At 47.6% G+C, this 19,862-nt stretch overlaps 3 protein-coding genes across 5 annotated transcripts; 1 reads left to right on the top strand and 2 right to left on the bottom strand.

Moving 5' to 3' along the window:
- Nucleotides 1–2,352: 2,352 nt before the first annotated feature.
- On the bottom strand, nt 2,353–4,099 carry LOC119215672 (uncharacterized). The gene is made up of 2 exons (XM_037468018.2): nt 3,921–4,099; nt 2,353–3,783 (listed from the first exon to the last, which is right to left on the bottom strand). The coding sequence occupies exon 2, from the start codon at nt 3,501–3,503 to the stop codon at nt 2,760–2,762; it is 744 nt and encodes a 247-aa protein (XP_037323915.1). The 5' UTR covers nt 3,504–3,783; nt 3,921–4,099; the 3' UTR covers nt 2,353–2,759.
- Nucleotides 4,100–9,127: 5,028 nt separating this feature from the next.
- LOC134126999 (stonustoxin subunit alpha-like) lies at nt 9,128–13,110 on the bottom strand. 3 transcript variants are annotated; one of them, XM_062561379.1, is made up of 6 exons: nt 12,774–13,110; nt 11,242–11,330; nt 10,848–11,123; nt 10,317–10,352; nt 10,056–10,085; nt 9,128–9,905 (listed from the first exon to the last, which is right to left on the bottom strand). In XM_062561379.1, the coding sequence occupies exons 3-6, from the start codon at nt 11,116–11,118 to the stop codon at nt 9,370–9,372; spliced, it is 873 nt and encodes a 290-aa protein (XP_062417363.1). In that variant the 5' UTR covers nt 11,119–11,123; nt 11,242–11,330; nt 12,774–13,110; the 3' UTR covers nt 9,128–9,369. The 3 variants fall into 3 exon arrangements, with proteins under 3 accessions (XP_062417363.1, XP_062417364.1, XP_062417365.1); XM_062561380.1 differs by having other exon boundaries at nt 11,242–11,321; XM_062561381.1 differs by lacking the exons at nt 10,056–10,085; nt 10,317–10,352.
- A 1,545-nt stretch (nt 13,111–14,655) lies between these two features.
- On the top strand, nt 14,656–17,502 carry chst10 (carbohydrate sulfotransferase 10). Its single transcript, XM_037465297.2, has 5 exons — nt 14,656–15,130; nt 15,214–15,323; nt 15,446–15,671; nt 15,835–15,940; nt 16,055–17,502. Exons 1-5 carry the CDS (start codon nt 14,977–14,979, stop codon nt 16,605–16,607), a joined length of 1,149 nt encoding a protein of 382 aa, XP_037321194.1. The 5' UTR covers nt 14,656–14,976; the 3' UTR covers nt 16,608–17,502.
- Nucleotides 17,503–19,862: the final 2,360 nt, after the last annotated feature.

The raw sequence follows: 19,862 nt of genomic DNA, 5'->3' as shown, positions 1-19,862 counted from the left end.
TGTTGATGAGCCCGACAGCCAAAGGGAAGAGGCACAAACAGTTTATGTCCGGAGTGAGAGGGGTCAGCTACAGTCTTTCTGGCCCGCTTCAAGGTCCTGGAAGCGAACAAGTCCTGGAGAGACAGAATATTGCAGCCAATGACCCTCTCTGCAGAGCGGATGACACGCTGCAACCTGCTCTTGTCCTTTGCTGTGGCTGCAGCGTACCACACGGTGATGGAGGAGCAGAGGATGGACTCAGTGATGGCCGTGTAGGAGTGCACCATCATCGTCTTTGGCAGGTTGAATTTCTTGAGCTGCCTCAGGAAGAACTACCTCTGCTGCAGCAGGGCCGAGATCCTCCTTGTGGCACTGGCAAGCAATGGCAACCGTGTGGCAACCGTGTGGCACCGAGTGGCACGCAGTGGCACGTCAGTGGCAAAACAAGGCAAGCGAGTGGCAATTGCCAGTAATTCAGTGGCAAGTCCGGAGCGAGCGTCACAACGTCACGCTGAGTGGGCGGAGCCAAGTTTTCCTAGAAAACGGCCGTTGACGCTAATACCTTTTTTAATTATTTTTTATTTATTTGAGACAAGTGAGCGCTCGTTTTCTAGAGCAGGGGCTCGTTTTAGCTTTGGACCATATACTGGCGACTTCGATCTCATGTCTGCGGGTTCCGTGTGGGGGCGGGCGGGGGTCCGTGTGGAGGTTCCGCGGGGATGTGGCGGTCCTCGGCCGGGAGCGGCGCGGGGGTGTTCCGTGTCCTTGGGTTCCTGTGGGGGGGTCCACGGGAAGGGGGGCGTGTTCCGTGTGTGTGTTTGTGGGGGTGGGGGGGTGTTCCTTGGGTTCCTGTGGGGGGAGAGGGGGTCGGCGGGGTTGCGGGGGGGTCTCCGCGAGGGGAGGTTTTGGCGTGTTCCGTGTGTGTTTGTGGTGGGGGGGGGGCGGTTTAGGGTTAGGGTTATTTTCTGTTCTGTTTTCAATGAAAAGTGCTATTGAAATTCAGTTACACATAAAAACAAAAATATTTTCCTAATCAATGAAGCTTTATTGTTCTTATAACGGCACTAATTGTACTTATAATGGCATTAATTGTACTTATAATGGCACTCTTCTGTAACATGTTTTGAAACTGCTTATTTGATGAAAATTGTACTTTCTTGTTTCTTGTTCTTCTGAGTTTCCATCTCTATGTGGAAATGCACTTATTGTAAACACACTTTGTTGGCACCACTTGGCTGCCAACAAAGTGTGTTCCAGCGTTTTGTATTTGCCATCATTCTGCATTTGAATAAAATAAGTATAATAAAAAATAAAATATATAAACTGTAGCCGTTCCCTATCAGGGAACTCGAGCTGCGTAAAGACGCTGTGGGAACGCCCCTGCGTGACCGCGTCATGAAGCACGTGTGAAATTCAACCAATGGCGAGCTGGCACGTCATAGCGGGGACGCCGGACCAGGGCGCTAGGGACCCGAAGGGCAGGACCATTCATCTCTGTGCCTTCATCTAGTGCGTGTGATAGATAGAAATGGCTGAGCGGTTTGTCCAGTGTGTTCCCCCTTGCACCCGATTTATCACGGGCAGAGACTCACACGATCTGTGTGCTGTCTGCTTAGGCTTGGAGCACGCCCAGCTAGCCCTTGAGGGGGCTGGCTGTGCAGACTGTGAGCATTTGCCTTGGCAATCTCGCGTCGCTCGCCGAGCTCTCTTCAATGAGGACAGCTCGACGAGGCGTGCTCCCCGCGGCTCCGCCTCGGCTCGTGCCAGTTAACTGCCCGGGGGGTTCAGTACTGGAGGTCCTGCTACGTTTCCACAGGTCTTCCCGTCTGCCTTTGGACATCCCTCCGTTCCTGACGTCAGACCAGGCGTATAACAGAGCCGCAGCAAGTGAATGGTTATTGCCATGACACTTGCCCGCATCTTGGCTGTCCGGGCCCATTCTACATAGGGTATGGCGGCTGCAGAAGCCCTCCTGTCGGGGACCTTACCCTCGCCTTGAGCACAGGTGCTCTCGTCGAGTGTGCGTTTTTGAAAACTTCACACCACGGTCACCCGCTCATATGGTGAGTGGGTATAAATGTTCCCACAGCGTCTTTACGCAGCTCGAGTTCCCCAAAGCGTTCTACCATACTCCCGGCCTGCCCGTGCCACTCGATTCGGCCTTTCAGAGATAAATGGTCCTGCCCTTCGGGTCCCTTTGTAGCGCCCTGGTCCGGCGTCCCCGCTATGATGTACCAGCTCGCCATTGGTTGAATTTCACACGTGCTTCATGACGCGGTCACGCAGGGGCGTTCCCACAGCGTCTTTACGCAGCGTCTCGTTCCCTTCAGGGAATACGTAACCGAGAGACGTTCACTAGCTACCGTTGCCGGGTTCTCCGAGAATAAGGGCACGGACACACGTTGCAATGAGAAAGGGTTTTTATTCTTATTTTTTTACGGCTTTGTTTTAGCCGGTCTGTGTCGTTGTCGCTCCGCTCCGCTCCTGAGCACTTGCTTCGACCCCTCCTCCGCGTCCTGCTCACTGTTTTAACAGGGGACAAACAATCATCCTGATGCTGACCAGCTGCGCTAATTACTTCCCGGTAGTGTTCCCTGAACCACTCCCCGTTCTCCCCCCTGCAGCTGAGCTAACCACACCCCACCACCACATACCCCCACCGCCCGACTTAGGCCGGGGAGCCATCCGGCCGAACCGACTCCCCCCCCTCTCCCTCCTGTGGACGAGAGAGGAAGTCCGCCACGACCATCTGCGCCCCCGGCCTATGAACCACTTTGAAGTTAAATGGCTGTAGAGCCAGATACCACCAAGTGATCCGGGCGTTTGTATCCTTCATGCGGTGGAGCCATTGGAGCGGGGCGTGGTCCGAACAGAGGGTGAATTGGCGTACGAGGAGGTAATACCGCAGGGAGTCGACCGCCCACCGGATGGCCAGGCACTCCTTCTCCACTGTACTGTACCTGGCCTCCCTCTGATAGTTTCCGGCTGATGTAGAGGACCGGGCGGTCCACCCCCTGCACCTGCTGGGACAAAACGGCCCCAAGCCCTCTGTTCGACGCATCCGTCTGCAAGATAAAAGGGAGAGAGAAGTTCGGTGTGTGGAGCAGTGGTTCCCCACAGACAGCATGTTTCACTGCCTCAACCGCCCACTGGCACCGCTCCGTCCACTGGACCGGATCTGAGGCACCTTTCCGGCCCAGGTCAGTTAAGCGGCTGGTCAGCGCCGCAAAGCCCGGGATGAACCTCCTGTAGTAGCCCGCCAGCCCCAAAAACCGCCTCACCTCCTTTTTTGTCTTGGGCCGCGGGCAGGCCGCGATGGCTGCCGTCTTGTCCACCTGAGGGGGCACCTGCCCACCGCCCAAGTGGTACCCCAGATACCGTACCTCCCTCCGCCCAACTGCACACTTCCCCGGGTTGGCGGTGACCCCGGCCTGCCTCAGGGACTCCAGCACCGCGCCCACCCGCCGCACATGCTCCGCCCACGTATATGTATATGATGACGTGATCCAGGTAGGCGGCAGCATATGCAGCGTGCGGGCGCAGCACCCGGTCCATGAGGCGTTGGAAAGTGGCCGGTGCCCTAAACAGCCCAAAGGGAAGCGTGGTGAATTGGTATAACCCAAACGGAGTGGAGAAAGCCGGCAAACCCTCCAGGAGCTGCTCCATCACCATCTTCTCCTCCACCGCCGGCGTTCCATCCACGCCCCGCGGCTGCAGCCACCTCCGCATCCTTCAGCCGCTGCGCGAATGCGAACGGGTGGTCCCCCGGGGAGAGCCTAGCCTCTCGGAAGGCCCTGCGGTGGTCTTCAGGGGACACATATACATATTATTAATTTTATTTTGAAGTAACTTTGGCTAAAGATTATGGAACAACAAAACAACACATTACATTTCAACAAGACTATATATCTATATAAATTGTATGTATCTAGCACAATTACCTGTTGGTCTGTCTCATCTTGCGTCGCAGTCCGGTTGGTTGGGCTATCTGCTTCACTGAACATAAAGCAAATAAATAATCAGGGACACTTTCGCGGGCTGATGGGGGGGGGGGGCTGCTATAGTTGTCAACCCCTCATTAGATCTATCTATTCTTGTATTAGGGGTACCGATAACTCATGTTTTTAAATACATGTATACTGCAACCTGCTGGTATAAGCGGCGTCGTCGTCGTGGCGGGGGGCGCCGAGCTGTGCGGCCAAGCTGTGCGGCTGCGGCGTCGTCGTCGTGGCGGGGGGCGCCGAGCTGTGCGGCTGCGGCGTCGTCGTGGCGGCGGGCGCCGAGCTGTGCGGCTGCGGCGTCGTGGCGGCGGGCGCCGAGCTGTGCGGCTGCGGCGTCGTCGTGGCGGGGGGCGCCGGCCTCTGCGTCGTCGTGGCGGGGGGCGCCGGCCTCTGCGGCGTCGTGGCGGGGGGCGCCGGCCTCTGCGGCGTCGTGGCGGGGGGCGCCGGCTTCTGCGGCGTCGTGGCGGGGGGCGCCGGCCTCTGCGGCTCCGGCCCAACAAAGCAAATAAATAATCAGGGACACTTTCGCGGGCTGATGGGGGGGGGGGGGGGCTGCTATAGTTGTCAACCCCTCATTAGATCTATCTATTCTTGTATTAGGGGTACCGATAACTCATGTTTTTAAATACATGTATACTGCAACCTGCTGGTATAAGCGGCGTCGTCGTCGTGGCGGGGGGCGCCGAGCTGTGCGGCTGCGGCGTCGTCGTCGTGGCGGGGGGCGCCGAGCTGTGCGGCTGCGGCGTCGTCGTGGCGGGGGGCGCCGAGCTGTGCGGCTGCGGCGTCGGCGTTGTGGCGGGGGGCGCCGAGCTGTGCGGCTGCGGCGTCGTCGTGGCGGCGGGCGCCGAGCTGTGCGGCTGCGGCGTCGTGGCGGCGGGCGCCGAGCTGTGCGGCTGCGGCGTCGTCGTGGCGGGGGGCGCCGGCCTCTGCGGCGTTGTGGCGGGGGGCGCCGGCTTCTGCGGCGTCGTGGCGGGGGGCGCCGGCCTCTGCGGCTCCGGCGCCGGCCCAACCCCTGACTCACACAGTGTGTCTCACACACTGTCTCACACAGTGTCTCACACACGTTACGTGTACACCACACGCCACAGTCGAGCATTCACTGCCCGACAGACTGTCTCACACAGTGTCTCACACACCGTCTCACACACTGTCTCACACAATGTCTCACACGGTGTCTCCCACACTCTCACACAGTGTGTCACACAGTGTCTCACACACTTTACGTGTGTACACCACACGCCACAGTTGAGCATTCACTGCCCGACAGACTGTCTCACACGGTGTCTCACACAATGTCTCACACACTGTCTCACACAGTGTCTCACACACGTTACGTGTACACCACACGCCACAGTCGAGCATTCACTGCCCGACAGACTGTCTCACACAATGTCTCACACACTGTCTCACACAATGTCTCACACGGTGTCTCCCACACTGTCTCCCACACTCTCACACAGTGTGTCACACAGTGTCTCACACACTTTACGTGTGTACACCACACGCCACAGTTGAGCATTCACTGCCCGACAGACTGTCTCACACGGTGTCTCACACGGTGTCTCACACACTGTCTCACACAGTGTCTCACACACGTTACGTGTACACCACACGCCACAGTCGAGCATTCACTGCCCGACAGACTGTCTCACACAATGTCTCACACACTGTCTCACACAATGTCTCACACGGTGTCTCCCACACTCTCACACAGTGTGTCACACAGTGTCTCACACACTTTACGTGTGTACACCACACGCCACAGTCGAGCATTCACTGCCCGACAGACTGTCTCACACGGTGTCTCACACGGTGTCTCACACAATGTCTCACACAGTGTGTCACACAGTGTCTCACACACTTTACGTGTGTACACCACACGCCACAGTCGAGCATTCACTGCCCGACAGACTGTCTCACACGGTGTCTCACACGGTGTCTCACACAATGTCTCACACACTGTCTCACACAGTGTCTCACACACGTTACGTGTACACCACACGCCACAGTTGAGCATTCACTGCCCGACAGACTGTCTCACACGGTGTCTCACACGGTGTCTCACACAATGTCTCACACACTGTCTCACACAGTGTCTCACACACTTTACGTGTACACCACACGCCACAGTCGAGCATTCACTGCCCGACAGACTGTCTCACACAATGTCTCACACACTGTCTCACACAATGTCTCACACGGTGTCTCCCACACTCTCACACAGTGTGTCACACAGTGTCTCACACACTTTACGTGTGTACACCACACGCCACAGTCGAGCATTCACTGCCCGACAGACTGTCTCACACGGTGTCTCACACGGTGTCTCACACAATGTCTCACACAGTGTGTCACACAGTGTCTCACACACTTTACGTGTGTACACCACACGCCACAGTCGAGCATTCACTGCCCGACAGACTGTCTCACACGGTGTCTCACACAATGTCTCACACACTGTCTCACACAGTGTCTCACACACGTTACGTGTACACCACACGCCACAGTCGAGCATTCACTGCCCGACAGACTGTCTCACACAGTGTCTCACACAGTGTCTCACACAATGTCTCACACACTGTCTCACACAATGTCTCACACGGTGTCTCCCACACTGTCTCACACACTCTCACACAGTGTGTCACACAGTGTCTCACACACTTTCCGTGTGTACACCACACGCCACAGTCGAGCATTCACTGCCCGACAGACTGTCTCACACAGTGTGTCACACAGTGTCTCACACACTTTCCGTGTGTACACCACACGCCACAGTCGAGCATTCACTGCCCGACAGACTGTCTCACACAGTGTGTCACACTTAGGGGACACTTAGATGTAGCAGCCGGGGTTCAAACTGCCAACCGTGCAGTTTCTGTGTTATTGTGTCTGCTCCTCCTGGTATGTCCATTCTTAGTGTCCCTTACTAACATCTTCCTCTTTAGTTTTTCCAGCTCAGTGGCTCTGTCTTGCATTCCCCTACCAAAGAACCCTAGAGTCTTTTTCTTCAACCAGAGGCAGATGTCCTCTAGGAGCAGCTGTTCATCCTCCAGTTGCTCGCTTTTCCTCCGCTCAGCACAGAGGGTTGTCTCCAGAGTCCTGGTTTCCCCCTTCAGAGTCTCGTACTCTCTCCTCAGAGTTGTATTCTCTGTCGTACAGTTTGTCTGGATCTGGGCAAGTTTGGTTGTTGCGTTTTTGAGGAGACTTCTGCTTTCTGAGAGGCACTTCTCAAGGTCGATGTTGGTGGACTTTAGGAGATCTGCCTCCTTACTAACCAGAAGCTTTTCTCCAGAGAGCTTCTGAATTTCTTCCGTTTGAAGTTTAACCACCATCTTGACATCTTGGAGTCTCTCATTCTGAGTGGAGATTTCCAGCCATTGTGTCGTGATGGTCTGATTTGCCTGGGTCATTTCTGCCTCATGATCTTTCACCCCTTTCTGGAGATCTGGGAGAGACTGTTTCAGACTGGAGATTTCGAGCCCTTGTCTCTCGATGGTCTTCTGAGCCTCAGACATTCTTGCCTCATAATCTCTGGTCGTGTTCTGGAGATCTTGAATATTCTCCTTCAGACTATAAATGTTTTGCCTTTGTCTCTCCATTGTCTTCTGAGCCACATTCATCTCTTTCTTGTGAAGGCTTAAGGGAGATAGAGTGATGGAGAGAGTAGAGGCGGAACAAGAGGCTACACACCTTTCCTCCGGCACATCTTGGTTGACGCAATACTCCTTCCAAAACTCCATTGTGTTTTGAAATTTCACAATGTAGTTCTGCTTTATTTCCTTCAGTTCAATCTCGTAATCCTTCTTCTTCCCAATGACACCGCAATTCTTTTTTGTTGATCTGAAGCAGGTTTCCTCAAGGAGCTTCCTTTCTTTATCCCATGATTCTTTCTCCTCACGTAACTTGAGGATCTCGTTCTTTTGCTCTGCTTCAACCTTCTGCAGATCAATGATTTTTTCAGAGGATTTTTGGATCGTTTCTCTTAAAGTCGATCTTTGGAGTTTAGATTGTTTCTCAATGTCCTCCAGTTCGCTCACCCGATCTGTCAGTTCGTTGATCGTCTTTGAGGACAAAGTTGCCCTTTCCATTGACTTCCTTTCTTTATCCCATGATTCTTTCTCCTCACATAACTTGAGGATCTCGTTCTTTTGCTCTGCTTCAACCTTCTGCAGATCAATGATTTTTTCGGAGGATTTTTGGATCGTTTCTCTTAAAGTCGATCTTTGGAGTTTAGATTGTTTCTCAATATCCTCCAGTTCGCTCACCCGATCTGTCAGTTCGTTGATCGTCTTTGAGGACAAAGTTGCCCTTTCCATTATAATATCCAGGGCGTCGTCGAGACTGGTTAACTCATTATAGTCAGCCATTAGTCAGCCTGTGTGTCCGTCGGATTGAACTTATGTACTAAGCCTGTGTGTCCGTCGTGTTGAACGTTGTGTACTAAGCTTCAAAACAGAAGGGATCACGGGATATTCTAAGATCACGGGTTGGTTGCCATGTGAACATCAATGCAAAAGGGGCGGGGCCTAAGATGACGTTTTGGTTGCCAGGTGAACACCAACGCAAAAGGGGCGTGACCGAAGATGACGTTTTGGTTGGCAGTTGAACAGCTAAATTAAAGGGGCGCGGCCTAAGAGAGGCGCGGTTTTCACCCTAAAACTGTTCAATTTTCCGCCGTTGTTTTTCCTCCGCATCAATCCTGGTAGACATAGCGACTCTGTACTTGTTGTGGTAGTCCTACTAACGTCGGACCTGAGTTGTGTTTTTGTACTAAATAGAATCCGTAGGCGCAGACACCTCGATGAATTTCATCGACTTCCACAGAAACAGTGTCTGGATGAGTGCCGCATCTAGCGGTACCCGGTGCTAGCCGTTGCCCGTTTGAAAGCTCGTTGGCCCGGATTGGGCACCGGACCTCGCCGCCTTCGCATCATACTTCCACGCCGAGGGAACTGTCCCGTGGAGAGACGTCGTGTGCATAAGCACATCCAAACACACGTTATCATTGAGCAAACGTCCTTAATATTACTTAATATTAAGTATCAGTGTGTCCTTAAACAATAGAATTACGTGAAATTAGATTTGATTCCACTGAACAGATTTAGAAAGATTTGAAGTTAACATAATATTTTCTTTATTACAAACAATCCTTGACAAAACTTGCTTTTATTAGCATGAATGCAAATGAAGCACACACACACAGGAACAATTTATCATACAGAGACATTTATCTAAATGATAATCTATAGATTAGGGCTGCAATGATCGATAAAATCAATAAAAATAAATTATTCAAAGTGTTGGCAACAAATACCACCATCGATTTGTTGTGTCGCCTCACCTGCTCCACCTGCATCCACATGTTCTCTACAGGAGGAGACTCTTCCTCCTACAGAGAACACAGAGACATTGAGCAACCACTGTACCAGAGCCCAAACCCAGCATAAAGAGGCTCAGTGAATGTGGTGTTGAAGGTGTAGATGTGGATCAGTCTGTCAGAGGAGACTGTGTAGAAGGACAGAGAGCCAGCAGGCCAGTCCACATACACTGCTACTCTACCAGAGGGGAAGGAGCAGGAGGAGGATGTGATGCGTGTTTCTGTCCCTTTGTGACGGACAATGTAACCTATATCAGAGCATTCCAGATACCAGGACTGATCATTGTATCCAAACCAACAGGCTTCACTGTCTCCTTTCCTCTTGATTCCTCCGTAATTCACTGATGCATTAAATCTTCCGCTCCACTCGACCTCCCAGTAACAGCGACCAGTCAGACCAGTTCCACACAGCAGCTGATAACAGTCAAATCTGTCTGGATGATCTGGATATGACTGAACCTCCTTCACATTTGTCACCTTCCTGTTGTTGTGAGACAGTTTGAGGTTTTTGTTTACTGTGTTTGTGTCGATTGTGAGTTCACAGAAATCTGATGAGAGAACAAGACACAATACAGCTGCAGTTATTAATCATGTGTTCATCTAGTGACACTTTGATGATGAAATCACAGAGGTGAATGAGTTATGTCACAGTGTAAAGATGGTTCAATCTCCATGAATCAAACTCAAAGCACACTTACACTTCCTCAGACCTGGTCTTGCGATAATCTCTGCATGAACAAAAAAAAGAAACAACACAAACCGGATAGTGCTTTACTTTAATGGTATAATATCTTTAACTGTATAATATTTCCCTTGGATTAAGCTATTGGTTGTATTTCGCTGCAGCCTATCTGAAGCTACCTGAATACTGTAAGAATGTAAGAACTTGACAATTGAGAACTATGTCCATGAAATTACTAATAAGAGTGCAATAATTAGACGGTTTTAAGTCTTTTCACCTTGATTTCCATCTCCTCCCACAGGATTTGGTTCGCCTGAAACAAGAAGTTTTCTGTGACTACTTTGTGCATTTGTAGTGTGACAATAGCTGCTATAATCCTACATGCTTAATGTGGAATAGTTCCCCTTATTGAGTGAACACCAATTATGAGGCTCATTTTATAGTTTGGTTTTTGATGCCTCCTCCCAGGGTGGTGCCCTTATTAAGAATGGTATTGACATTATATGTATATTTCATTAATGTTCTGCCTGTATTGATGGTCATTGGTGTTCATACTTGTGACCAAACAACTTCTACATTACATGTCATTTAACTGACGCTTTCAACCCAAAGCGACTTATATTGCATTATAACCCATGCATTACATTCTTGTATTTGGTTGTGTTGGGCACATGAAGCAACGGAGGGGGAAGAGCTCCAGAAGAGCTCCACCCTCCCGGGAGGAGGAGGATTTATGAAGCTCATCTTTACTTCTGTTGTATCTTTATTATACCCATCTGATGTCTTTGTTTCTCTTACAACAACTTACCCACAGAGGTTGTCTTGGATAATATTTCGGCCAGATCGTTCTTTTGCATCTCTTCCAAAACCGTCGTGGCCAACTGAGCCGAGTCTGTGCCGTAGTGACGCTCCATCAGGTCCACTGTGTCCATCCGGTCTGCGTTCTGCAGGTCACTGGGTGGGACTGCTCGGGGGTCTCCCGGGATTGGCTCGTTCTCCAGGTGCCACTTGAACTCTTTGAACTCCTCCTCCTTGAGCTGTTTGAACATTTTTAAGATGTCCTTCTTGACTCCCGCCATCGGTCCTTTAAAGACACCCAATAAATATCAACCATAGAGAACAATTACAGTTAAAAAACAGCCTGTTTTAAAGCTGAGTCGCTTCATTGGTTTTGATACACAAAATAATTCTTCTCTATGCACCTCTGATGAAGTCAGCGTCCTCTTTGTGGACAGAAGATGGATGAATCTGTGAATTGTGTGAAGGCGGTTCACAGCTTCACCTGCAACAACTGTAATGACGTGTCATTTGCATTTATCAAACAAAATCAATTCATAACCAAAGTAAATCTAAAATTCCCTCATTTTAAACTGTCTGATAATTACCATTGCCTGTGATAAGGTCAAATATCTTGGACATTTTATTACAGAACAGATGGCCGATGATGATATTTATAGGTAATGTTGTAAAATGTATGGACAAGCTAACATTCTTTTACGCAAGATTGGGATGTGTACAGATGGAGATGGAGTCTTTGTTTAGGGCTTATTGTACACCACTCTATACTGTGTGGTCCAATTATAAAAAGACAAGTCTACAGAGGCTACAAGTAGCATAGTGTATTGTAATTATCCTGGGTTTGTCAAATATAAAGTTTAGCACTTCACACTACCACTCCCAGCTGTGGAGACATCGGTACAGCTGTTTGTTCATAAGGCCTTTTAAAATATATATATATATATTTACTGTTTTTGTACTACTTGGACCTTGAGTCTGTAATAAAATAACCAACTTGCTCAATTTTCAACCGATTTTTAAACGGTTTGGTTTGTTATAAACGTCAGAGATGTAGTTTATGGCACTGCATACATACTATGAATAATTATGTTGTGTTCTAAAATAGGTCCAAGATTTCCCTTTACAAATATACATCAATAAAAATCTGCCTGTTGAAATCCCCACCCTGTACAGAGATGTATTTATGACACTGCATACTGTGAGATGTAGGGCCTGTGGATGAATGTCCCAATTTATGTTTTTATTTTTCTTTTTTTTTTCTTTTTTCTAGTAAAACAAATGCTGTGATGATGCAGGAAACAACGCTGTACTGTATAAGGCAAAAAAGTGAACTAAGGAATAGAAAGGTAGGGATTTCAGTAGAAGTACTTTCGTTGGAACAATGGCAGGAGTTCACCTGCGTGAATGGCTCATGTATCTTTTTCTTCTAAGTAAATGTTGACTTTTTAAATTTGATCGATTGACGTGTCGGATTCTTCTCATCAACCAACTCCGGGGGGATTGTGAATCCCAACAACTTACGAATAATTATAATTATGGGTGTCATACGAAAATTATTTTAACATAATATAATTATATATAATTATTCATATTATGTATGCAGTGTAATAACTACATTTCTGACGTCTATAACAAACCAACCCGTTTAAAAGTTATTATTATTTAAAGTAACAGCACGATGTGCCCCTCCCGAGATGGCAGCTTTACATGGACCGCACGTACTGACGGACCAGCTCGTTCACCAGACGCGACACAGAGGCATTACGTAAACTGTTAAAAAGAACAAAAATGTGTTTACAAAAATAACAGTTTTTAGGTTTTGGATTTCGACAAAAAACGAGAAAACGCCAATTTTCGGTTAAACGGTAAAAGCACCGTTCAAATGCTTCAGAGCCCGTTTACACACTAACACACTGTGAATTACGGACATACTCACAAGGTCTGATCACTTTAAAGATGCGGAAGTAAAACTGTGAAGACTTTCTGCGACTGTCCCGCACTTCTGCACAGAGAGAAAGATGGAGAGAGGGAGGGAGAGGGAGAGAGAGAGAGGGGGGGGGGTGGAGAGAGAGGTCACGTTTACCCAGCTAATGATTAATTATTAAAAACCCGCAGGCCTAAGAGCGGACCGCCCTCCGGTACCACGGAACAACACTGATGGGAAACACTTCAGCCTTTGTGTTCATTTCTAAAGGCGTAAACCCTCGGCTACACCTTATTTAAGACGCCGCACTGCTTGCAGGTCGCTGTGTTGTGACAGATTATCAATAAAGTTAGAAAAAAAAAACATTTACGACAAACATGGTGATGAAGAAAGGGGGCGGGTCCATCCCGCTGTACTGAGACCACTTTACGCACCCGGCGTCACTCTGATCTGCGTCATCTGCATCGGGCGTCTGGAGGGTTCATGTTTGTGCTTCTCATCCAACAGTCAAATTCACTCCATCCGGATGGCGTGATTTATCTGGATAGTTTTTTTTGTGTGTGATTTAGAAAGAGACAAGCCGGAAAAGGAGCCAAACTGAAACATGTAAAATATGAGGAAAGTACAGATGTTTGCGTGAAAATGTAAGGAGAAGTAAAATGTCTTCTGCAAAATAAATACTCCAGTAAAGTATAGATACCCAACATTTCGACTTAAGTTAAGTAACAAAGCATTTGTACTTCGTTACTTGACACCTCTGAGTATTAGTGATAGTTTGAATTCTAATAAAAATATAGATACATATCATTGATACTTTTTTTCCTGAAAGTCAATTGCTGTCCTTCATAATGAACATTGAATACTTTTTATAGTAATATGTTGTAAAGGCATTTTGACATCCAGACAAATTGACATAGCGTGCCCTCATAGGTTTGACCTGATCTTTCACTGCAACACCCGCTGCAACACCCGCTCCACACATGTCCAGCACCTTGTCACAGGAGGCCTCTGGACCTGCCAGTCAGCCATCCAGCAGTCGCTTGACCTCCTCCTCTCACCTGGAGAGACCTGCATCACACCTCCACCCAGACGCAATGGTAGGGGTGGTGGCACAGGTTTACTCACTTCACCCAAATGGAGCTTTTCCCTTTACCATCTTCCACCCCACTGTCCTTCCTACTTGGCTACATTCACCTGGATCATTGTGACGACTCTCCAGCAGTCTCTCCTCTGCTGAGCCTTTAGCAGACCACTTTAGAGATTATCAGGTTAAACACCCTTTAAAATATAATTCATGAGCCAATTCACCTCACATTTTGGATTCGATTTTATAGGAAATGGTCCATAGTTACAAAAATATTTTACTTCAGATTAATTGTACACTACCTCAGAGTATCCTATGAACATTTCATTGTAAAAATCAGCCAATTTCCTTATAAACGTTGTTCGTGAATTTCTGTTCCGTTTAGATTTGAATAGAAATGATCCATAGTTACATAATTTAACTTTCACAAGTTAATAGATCTACACCTCAAAAGTGTCACTCGGGGATAATCAGGACATTCTGATGTATCAGTTCTGACAATACTGTTAAAATGTCATTCATTAGCCAGCTTCCTTCTAAATGATATTCTTTGGTCTGTGTAAATGTATTCTTTATTAATATATTTGAAAAAATAATTACACAATTTAAATTATAGTTTTCCTCCAATACAGTTTGCATGCTGTATGTCATACATATTGCATCTATGTCACCATAATTCTGAACGTATTATCTGTATATGATTCGCAGACTCATTGAAGAAAGTTGATATGTTCTATCAGATTCACCGGAACTGCTCTTATTTTGAAGTCAGCTCTTACCATTACCATTACCGTAACGCTTAGTAGTACGCACTCGCAAAATAACGTGCGGGCTGGCTTTACCGTGTTTATCAAAGTGGAGGCTGGCTGGACAACCCTCTCGTCCCTGGGAAGGACAGAAGTGGCTAGCTGACCGGCTAGCTGCTTAGCGTGAATGCAGTGAACGGTCGCTACTGGTTGCTGATAGCTAATTAACCGACAACGATGGCGATAACGTTATGCTTCCACGTCGGTCTCTATAACGCGGTTCGTTTACTCTCGCGTCGGTTTCATCAGTCTCGTTAGCCGACACACGGTGAAGCTAACCGCTAAGCTAGCTTGTCAAGCCCCTCTCCGTCGCGCTCGTCCGTGTATGTCGAGGTGTTGGAGCGTCGCTCGGGGTTCTCATGGCCGTTGGTTGACGGGCGAAGCCATGCGGCACCACTGGCTGCTCCTCGGGGCTTGCGGCTGGGTGCTGCTCATCCTGATGTTCGTCAGCAAGTTCATCGGCTTCAGAGCTGTGGATGGTGAGCCGACATTGTTTACATTGTTTACTACGGGCAGCTGTAGGAGGTGAATGCGATCCACCCTGACAAATATGTGTTTCCAGATTACGGAGGGAGGGTCGGTGGTCAGAGTTGGACAGTGCAAGGCACCAAGGTGGTCACACCCATTCTTTTTTCCAAACCAGTACAACCAGTTCCAAAGCCATCCGATCAGGTGACTAACACAGCTGATTACTGACTATACTCACTCACTTTTTTCTCCTATGCGATGTCACTTGTCATTAACAAAGGCTCTCATTCACATTATTGCCGTACGTGTGTGTGTGTGTCTGTCAGCCCTCGGCGGTGCCCACAGTGACCGACTGGCAGTCAGTCGTCGAGAGTCGGCTCGAGTTGCTCTCAAATGTGTGCAAGAACAGCAGCTTCACAAACACGACTCATGCTGCCATCAGCAAGTTTGTCCTGGACCGCATCTTTGTCTGCGACAAACACAAGATCTTGTTCTGCCAGACGCCTAAAGTGGGCAACACGCAGTGGAAAAAGGTCCTCATTGTGCTCAATGGTGAGTAAGGGTGTAATAACAATGTGTCTGAGCGAGTGTAAATACAGTCCCACAATTCCACCCAATTAAACCTTTTATAAACAACAAAAGCCTGGCGCCTACACAAGGTAGATAGGTTCAATGTGTTAATTCGGCTGATGCCTTGTGTCGTTGACATCGGCAGGAGCGTTCCCCACTGTGGAGGAGATCCCCGAAAACCTTGTTCATGACCACGAGAAGAACGGCCTTCCGCGTCTGTCGTCCCTCGCGCCGCAGGAGATCACTCACAGGTCGGTAAAGACGCAGCGTGGTAAACACGGACGGGCCACGTAGCACGAAATCGCCCCTCCTCGCCACCCTTTTTGTCTTTTCTCCTTCCATAAAACCACTGTTTGTGTCAACAGATTAAACACATACTTTAAGTTTTTCATCGTGAGAGACCCCTTCGAGCGGCTGATTTCGGCCTTCAAGGACAAGTTCGTGAAGAACCCGCGCTTCGAGCCTTGGTACAAGCACGACATCGCCCCGGCCATCATCCGCAAGTACCGCAAGATCCACCGCAACGGCGAGCTCGCCGCCTCCGGCCTGCACTTTGAGGACTTTGTCCGTTACTTGGGCGACGCCGAAGGCCGGCAACGTATGGACCGGCAGTTCGGCGAGCACGTCATCCACTGGGTGACCTACGCGGAGCTGTGCGCGCCGTGCGAGATTCACTACAGCGCGGTGGGCCACCACGAGACGCTGGAGCAGGACGCCGCCCACATCCTCAAAGCTACGGGCATCGACCGCACGGTGTCCTACCCCGCCATCCCCCCAGGCATCACCCGCTACAACAGGACCAAGGTGGAGCAATACTTTGCAGGCATTAGCCGGCGGGACATCAGGCGTCTTTACGCACGATACCAGGGGGACTTCCAGCTGTTTGGTTACCCGAGCCCTGACTTTCTACTGGACTAAAAACTGATTAACGAGTATTAAAAGACTAATAGTTTACATACGACATCCTGTTGACATCTTCGGTTTATGAGACAGGTACATGCTAGCCAACCAAGCCTGAGTGTGTTCCCTTTTTAGAAATTACTGACCAGTTGTGACTTTGTTCGAGTGTAATTGCAATGACTGTAAGACACTGCCTGATGTTCATATATTTAATAGAGGGAGGAGCTACGAGTGAAGAGGAAAAGAAAGTGTTGCTGCGAGAGATGGTTATTTGGATGGATATCGTTTTGTGGGGAGAGGTAGTCAATAGGAAGATGGAATAAAGGTATTGCTACCTTTTTATATTTAATAATCCTGAATGAAGGATTGTCTTGGAGAGAAGTTTTCTCTGTAGTTCTGACCTGTTGCCCTGTAATGTAGCTACTGTACTGGACCCTACGGGTGACCGTGTCGTCGGAAAGGGTCTGTCATAGGTCAGTGCCATGCGTTTTGACACGTTACGTCTTTTGTACCTCTTGCCATCACACTAGACATAGGCAAAGCTACCCTGTATCAGGGATTTTCATTTTGGTGTAAACTATAGACTTTTTTCACAAATTAGCTGTTTATTATTTATCATACACCCAAACTATCCTGCTGATGTCTAGGAAGACGCTGTAGTACTATTCAAATTTCATGAAATACTTACACAATGAAGCAAAGACCATAGTCCTTAGTGTGTCTGTTTTAAGGCTTTTCTTTTTTCAGCTATTAACCGCACAGGGACATTGAAGGAAATTGGCACTGAATTTTATTAACGTGTCTTGCAACTCAACTTTTCTACTACATTTTGCTATTTATAATATGTAATTATTAACCTGACACCAACCGTGTCTCACGTCTAGGACTCTGTAATAAAGTTCCATGTGAAATAATGTGCTGTTCCTTTTTTAAATTTTTTTATTGTGTGTTTGTGTAAGGCACATTTACCATCAAGTACGTGGTCCATATATTCTGTTTGCCAAGCTGCTTGTTCCTCCCTCACTGAGAGAAAAGCACTCGGCGAGATTGCGAGTCTTCGATGTCCTGGCTCCCAGATGGTGGAATGAGCTCTCCGATGACATCAGGACTGCAGAGAGCCTCTACATGTTCCGTCGAAAACTCAAGACACACCTCTTTAGACTCTACCTTGACTAAAAACACTAGCAGACCGTAGCACTAACAAATGGTCGCACTTAAATTGTACTTATAATGGCAGTTTTCTATAACATGTTTTGAAACTGCTTATTTGATGAAAATTGTACTTTCTTGTTACTTGTTCTTCTGAGTTTGTATCTCTATGTGGAAATGCACTTATTGTGAGTCGCTTTGGATAAAAGCGTCAGCTAAATGACATGTAATGTAATGTAATGTTTGTTGCTGCATTCATATCAAACATCCACCAGGTGGCAGTAAAACATGTTACAATATGACTACTTAGTTAAGAAAAACCACAAACCCTTGTTGAAGCCTTTCACTAATTGTCATCTCACAGTTGTTGCTAAGGACATTTGAGACAAGGGAATAGGTACAAAGCAATGGCTTTATAGCCATAAGTCAGCAACAAACACCTCAAGACAGATGGAGCAGTATTTAAAATGCAAGCAAACCTTTTGTCAGATGGACTTAAGTTGCTGCTCGGACCATAAAACGTAAGTCTTACAGAGTATCTGAAGTTTTTTTTGCATGTGTGTGTGTGTGTGTGTGTGTGTGTGCGCGTTCGTGCGTCCTTCCTTCCTACTGCCAGGTGGCCTCTCTCAGCCTGTCAGACTGGTTTGGCCTGCGCCCTGTATCTGTACAGTATGTTTATTGTGGGTTTGCAAAAATTAACTGTAAGGTTGCATCTGAACATTTGTTCCTCTTTGCAGTAGCCTTAACACAACACTCTTTGTAATTGATAGAAAATATCTGAGTAAGATCAATATATTTTAAGTCCTCCACTTGTGTAGGATATACTATACTAGAAGCTTGAAGCTGAATGACTTAAGCCTGCCTTCCTGCCTTGGACAGAAAGATGACATCAGTGATGACATCAGTGATTGCACCAGACTGTGTGCTTTGACTGAGCTCTAACCATTTATTGATATATTTAGTAAAATTTTAATAAAGGGGTAATTACCCCAGAATCATCACAGAGCTCGGCCCAGCAGAACATCACTGGCGAGCTTGATGTAATGAAACACTGTTATTCAGTTGTAAAGTACATCCCTATTTGGAGAAGGCCGTAAAACCAGTGTCTTACATTTAAACGTCGTCATGATACAATGAATGAATGATGTTTGCTCCTCACGTCCCATGCTGCATTCATTTACCCAGCATCACTCCTGAGATTGCTCGCTTGCCACACCCATGCTTACCAATATTGACACTCGATAATGCGCATGTCTACAAGGATGCTGTTTGTTTGGAGGGGCGGGGGGGGGGGGTTGCTCTGTCGGTCCTGCCCCATCGCTCGTGTGAATTGTTTACAGGTCAACATCCATGCTGGTACAACAGTGGTTAACTCGAGCGTGTGTGTTTTGACAGTGCGTTTAAAAAAAAGCATCCATGCTCGATGCGTTGAGGCCCAGCCCTTTTCTTTCTGTGCGAAGCCACCCGGCTTCCTGTGTTTGTGTGACTCTCAAGCGAAGCTGCATCAAGTCGGACGCAAGCAGGCGGGACGCGAGCGGAAATGAGCCGGATTTGCGTTCAACGTAAAAGATGAAAAATGAAAACATCAATTGGTTTGAATCCAAGAAAGTCGGTTATTTTTTATGTCTTTATGAATTATTTCCCTCAAACTAGACATTGTTAATAGTAAAAAATGGACTATGTAAGTAAGGAATTTACTGTACACTGTACTTGAGAATGTCGAGGTATACTTAATTACCTTTATTTATTTATTTCCAATTTATGCGGTTAGGCCGCTTCTCGTACTAAATATCAAAGGGAAATACTGCCTACTTCAATCCTTTGCTATCATCATCAATTGATTTACAGATGGTTCCAAGAAGAGTCATACTGAACATAATTTAAAAAATAGGATTCTGTTATAAATTCAACTCTATATAAAGCAGGTCACATTTAAGTGGTGCTTGCATGCTAATAAATCAATCAAATTGTGTCGAAATATATATGAAACAAACAAAAATATAAAAAACATTATTATTATTCCTGCTGAGTACTTTTTATATTCATGCTCTATACGTATATTTCTTTATTTTATTATGTTCCCACCGCATTCTTTCTACTTCTACTTAAGTTGAAGATCTAACT

The sequence above is a fragment of the Pungitius pungitius genome, chromosome 3 (genome assembly GCF_949316345.1).
Source record: "Pungitius pungitius chromosome 3, fPunPun2.1, whole genome shotgun sequence".
NCBI lineage: Eukaryota > Metazoa > Chordata > Actinopteri > Perciformes > Gasterosteidae > Pungitius > Pungitius pungitius.
Note: the sequence above shows the minus strand (reverse complement) of the source record. Positions and strands in the feature narration are given on the sequence as shown.

Excerpts from the sequence above, each read along its gene's own strand:
- LOC119215672 (XM_037468018.2), bottom strand. The coding sequence starts at position 3,503 with ATGCTGCCGCCTACCTGGATCACGTCATCATATACATATACGTGGGCG.
- LOC134126999 (XM_062561379.1), bottom strand. The coding sequence starts at position 11,118 with ATGGCGGGAGTCAAGAAGGACATCTTAAAAATGTTCAAACAGCTCAAG. Across the intron at positions 10,086-10,316 it reads GGGAGGAGATGGAAATCAAG|AGATTATCGCAAGACCAGGT; the intron begins GTGAAAAGACTT and ends TTGTTCATGCAG. Across the intron at positions 9,906-10,055 it reads AAGACCAGGTCTGAGGAAGT|ATTTCTGTGAACTCACAATC; the intron begins GTAAGTGTGCTT and ends TTCTCTCATCAG.
- chst10 (XM_037465297.2), top strand. The coding sequence starts at position 14,977 with ATGTCGAGGTGTTGGAGCGTCGCTCGGGGTTCTCATGGCCGTTGGTTG. Across the intron at positions 15,131-15,213 it reads CGGCTTCAGAGCTGTGGATG|ATTACGGAGGGAGGGTCGGT; the intron begins GTGAGCCGACAT and ends ATGTGTTTCCAG. Across the intron at positions 15,672-15,834 it reads GGTCCTCATTGTGCTCAATG|GAGCGTTCCCCACTGTGGAG; the intron begins GTGAGTAAGGGT and ends TGACATCGGCAG.